General features: G+C 48.3%; 1 protein-coding gene across 1 annotated transcript in view; it reads right to left on the reverse strand.

Moving 5' to 3' along the window:
- Window positions 1-4,279, reverse strand: part of S100A11 (S100 calcium binding protein A11) — a 5,467-nt gene extending 1,188 nt beyond the window's left edge. Inside the window, exons 1-2 of the mRNA XM_008577291.1 lie at window positions 4,224-4,279; window positions 672-824 (exon numbers count right to left, since the gene is read on the reverse strand). Of these exons, the coding sequence (XP_008575513.1) occupies window positions 672-824; window positions 4,224-4,226 (156 nt within the window). The 5' untranslated portion in view covers window positions 4,227-4,279. The remainder of the gene's footprint in view (window positions 1-671; window positions 825-4,223) is intronic.
- Window positions 4,280-4,580: the final 301 nt, after the last annotated feature.

Below are 4,580 nucleotides of genomic sequence, written 5' to 3' on the forward strand. Positions count from 1 at the left end.
AAACATAGGTGTTGCGCCCGCCCCTTGCTCAGCCAGTGAGCGGGAACCGGTCTGTATGTGGGATCCGAACCCTCGGCAGGAACGCCGCCTCGCTTCCAAGCAGCGCACTGTAGCAGTGCGCCACCGGGCCGGCCCCATACATATGGCTCTTTAAATCTAAATTTAAATTAATTGATTTAGAAAATCAGCCCCTTAGTCATGCTAGCCACATTTCAGTGCTCAGTAGGCATGTGTGGCTAGTGGTTACCATATCGGATAGTGCAGATATAGAACATTATTTCCATCACTGCAGGAAGTTCTATTGGACAGGACTGCCCTAGAGCTGTTGGGGATTAGGAATAAAATTTGAAAATGATTTTATTACACCCTATACCATTTCATAAATGGAAAAAATAAGTCAACATTCCCTATGTCATGCAGTTTGCACACTTGATCTTTAAAACACATCTTACTTCAAAGAAAAGAAGAGGAAAAAGCCCTTTAACAGTTATTCAGAGCTCACCCTGAGGCCTAGGGGCTCAGCCTGGCTGCTGTGTAGACCACTGGGCTTGGAGTGAGTGAAAAGGAGCAGGACTACAGTAGTCAGCTGCTGGCCCTTCACTCCTAGCCATTCTGCCAGGGTCTGGCCTCATGCTGTGGTAGTTTGGGGAGCTGGGGGCCGGGACCAATACCTTTGTGAAGGCAGCCAGTTCTGTATTCATGAAGCTTCGGAACTCCGACTTGGAGAGTTTGAAGTTGTTCCCATCCTTTCCAGCATACCTCTGGAAAACAGCAATCAGGGACTCGATGCACCGCTCAGTCTCTGTAGGGCTGGAGATTTTTGCCTTTGGAAAAAAAAATGTGGGGCTCAAACAAGGGCAAGATGCGAAGGGCTGAATGCTGGAGAAACTCCAGGGAATCTCATCTTATTTCAGGTCAAAGCAGTTTCCTAAAAGACTGGGTTAGTTTTCAGGGGGCTGGAGGTCAAGGCAACTACAGGTCACATTCTGTGACCTTCCTTCCCACCCTGCTTCACAGGTTTATTCTAGATGCAATATAATGAGAGTAAACATGGAGCACTGAGGGTATATTTGCAAGTGGTAGATGAGAGTGAGGGTGGCAGGGTTTACTAATGTTTTTAAAATGTGTGGGTAAATCGATGTACAACTATATATCCAAAAGTCCATATGCACATCCAGTACTGTCTATAGATTAAATAATTTCCTATTTTCCAAGAGTATGTAGAGGCTTTTGTGATAAATGAAATGCCAGTTCTTTTTAAAGCTGTGCTGAATTCCTGGGACTCACACATTTTCTCGAAGAAAATTAAAACCATAGCTATTATTGTGTATAGAGTGAGAGAGCTGAGAACTTTTCAGATGTTCAAAAGCGGCTTTCACATTTGAGAGTTTGGAACCATTAATTTTAGAAGTACAGAAACTGAGCCACAAGAAGGGAATGGATATGGCAGAGCCACCTTAGATTTTTGGCTTCCCGGTCCCTTTCTGCGGTCCTCAGCCTTTCCTCCTTCTGCTTCCAGGAGCCACTCATTCCCACAGGAATGGCCAGTGGAACTTATCTGGAAGTCATTTCAAACCAGGAACGTTCACATGGGGGCTCTTAGGTTGCCGCTCACACAGCATCTACAGATCTGTGGCATCTACAAAGCAGGAGATCCGAGTACTGTGCTGGGCTCTGCTTTTCTTATAACAGAATTCTTCAAGGAAATTGTCAGGCTAAGTGTGTCATTCCAGCTGTGACAGGGGTTTCCAGAAGTGAGGCGCTATTGTACTCCCCCTGGTGGGTAAGAGCTGCAACTGCAGGCTTTCTGGGAACCCTGCCAGGCCACACCCTTCCTCTCAGGCATATCTGCTGGCATTAACGATGATTTATATTTGGATGGTGACGTTTACAATTTAGTGTTTAGCCTTTACTTTGTTCTTAGGATGGACTTCCTGGAGCCCAGAGCTAGAGGCTTTCAGGCCCTGTAATTAACACGTGCTAAGGATTGATCTGAGCCCTTAGTTGTGCAGCTGCTGATTGGTCTCCTTCCCTCCTTCCTTTAGCATTTTTGCCTGTCTCCCCAGGTGCTTTACCAGCCTAATTGAGATGTCTGCTGCCCATTGCATCTTGGAGCATTTATTTTGTTATTTTTTGGAGTGGCTGGCCAGTACAGGGATCTGAACCCTCGACCTTGGTGTTATCAGCACCATGCTCTACCTAGTAAGCAAACCAGCCAGCCCCTCTTGGAGCATTTAGAGTCCCTGAACCTTTCCAGAGGTGGATCCTTTCCCAACAATCACATTGTTGGAGCCCCCGCGCCCCAAGAGAACGTTTTCTTAAGGAAAGAAAAGTGTTGGTAGGTTCAGGGACTTTGGGGGAGAAACAAAATACCATAGCCTAGAAACACATGTGTTTGCACAACATGCTCATCGCACAGGACTAAATCTCCCTGTCTTACTAATGTGTCAGATGACAGGAAGAAGCCTGGCTGGGAGGGCACACCAGATAGGGTAGAAGTTTCCAGGCTAAGGAGCATGGGCTTTGTGACCTTTTTCTAGACCTGCTTCCTCTGCCTTTTCCTTGCAGAATCAGATTGCTTTGATTTTCCAGTTTCAAAGTGCCTTTCTGCTTTACATTTTTTTCTCTTTAATATCAATCTTGATGTAATTTAGACTATTACTTTTTCTTGAAAACTGTTGCTGTCAGCCACAAAGAGAAAATGAAAACCTCTTTGCACAGCCCCTTCCCCCAACTATTTCTCCAAAACAAAAGAAAAAAATAGTCATCAAATTCCTGAAATGGAACTGCATAATTTGTGGAGCTAGAGGGGACTTTGGAGATGGTTCCTGAGAAGGGCCAGAGATGGAAGGCTTTGCCCAAGGTGGGGCAGTGGCTGAAGGAGCCAGCACCCTCCACACTTCACTGTACGGCTGGAGTTTCATCTGGTGGGGGCTGTGATAGGAAGGAGAAAACAATATGATAAAAGGGTACAGTGAAAGAACTGAAAAAATGCACGCAGAGTAGCACAACCTGATGTTGATTGTATTTTTTCGTAGAAGAGTAAAGCAGAAGAGGGAAAGAGGTGGGGATACAGATTGACACACTAAAGCAGGAGTATGCAAACTTTTTTTTGGTAAAGGCCCTAATGGTAAATATTTTAGGCCTATGTGGTCCATATGGTCTCAGTCACTGCAACTACAGACTGACTATACATAAAGGAATGGGCGTGGCCGTATTCCAATAAAACTTTTATTTATGGACATTGAAGTTTGATTTTCATATAATTTCGCAGGCCACGAATTATTCTTTTGATTTTCTTTCAACCATTTAAAACTGTAAAAAGTCCATTTTTAGCTTGTGGGCAGAACAGAAAACCCAGTTGGTTCGCGGGCCAAAGTTTGCTGACCCCTTCACTAAAGAGAGTTGAAGAAAGAGGTAGATTTTGGAGGTGGACTCATGGAAAAGACAGAGTTCAACGTGGAGATGGAAGGAGTGCGAAGAGAAAGACGGGTGGAGGACGCGCCTAGAAAGATGGCGGGACAAAAGGAAGAGGAAAGGAGGAGGGGGTCTGAGCTGGGACCGGGCTCCTCCCACATTCTTGGCTGTGGTTCCGCTTGCTGCGACAGGCTTTAGTTTCTGTCTCTTTGTGTCTTCTTGGCCGTTTGCCGGTTGCTTACTGAAACTTTGACTTTCCCTAGGGCTCACACGACCAAGTTCTGAAACGTCCCCTTTCTGGTCTGCAGCAATAACTAGTGACACCTCGCACAATTCCAAGCCCCGTCTCTAACTTTTCTCCCACGCTTCCCTGGCCTTCCGAGAGACCCGTGCCGAGGGGCTTCCAGCACACGCAGAAAGTCTCCACTCGCTCCACTCCAGGCAGACTGACAGAGGCGGCCTCCTGGGGCCCCGAGATTGCGGAGGGGCCTCCGCCCCGGCCGGGGAGGTCTCCGTGCGGGGCGGCGGGCGGCCCTGCCCCAGCCCTCGGCTTTGCGTCGACCGGGAAGACAAAAGAACCGCCGCTTTCCACCCCCAGGCCGTCATCGCAGGTGTAATTGTAGGGCTTCTTCCACCCCTTCCTCCCTAATTACCCTCCCACAAGGTTTATTTGTCCTGCTCTGTTTCCTGCCACATCCACACATAAATTAAAAGATGAAGCCTGGTGGAAAGTCTGCTGTTGGTGTTTTTCTTTTTCTTTTCATTTAAGGAGGAAGAAAAGTAAAAAAGAAGAAAGTTAGGCTTACCATGTCGGAGTGGAGAGAGGCACCGGGGCTGTGGCGGGCGCGGCACTGCGAGCTCCGGGCGCGCCGCGCGCGGTTCCCCCGCCTCCCGGCCCGCCCCGCCCCGCCCCGCCGGGCCTGGCTCAAGCCTGACTCACCGCCGCTCCCGCTCCCGCTCCGCCCGCCGCTCGCCGCGCGTCCCGGCCCGTCGGCCTTTGCTAACGTTCAGCTTCGCCTGAAGACTCACCTAAACCCGTCGTCCTCTCTCAGATTTCCCGATCGACTTGTGAACCTTGAAGATTTTTGGCTTTTCAGAATTAAGTCTTGTATGGTGGTCGTTGAGAAGTTCTCTAAGAGCCGAGGCTATCTATTCCTCCACAC

The sequence above is a fragment of the Galeopterus variegatus genome, unplaced genomic scaffold (genome assembly GCF_000696425.1).
Source record: "Galeopterus variegatus unplaced genomic scaffold, G_variegatus-3.0.2 Scaffold1480, whole genome shotgun sequence".
Classification (NCBI taxonomy): domain Eukaryota; kingdom Metazoa; phylum Chordata; class Mammalia; order Dermoptera; family Cynocephalidae; genus Galeopterus; species Galeopterus variegatus.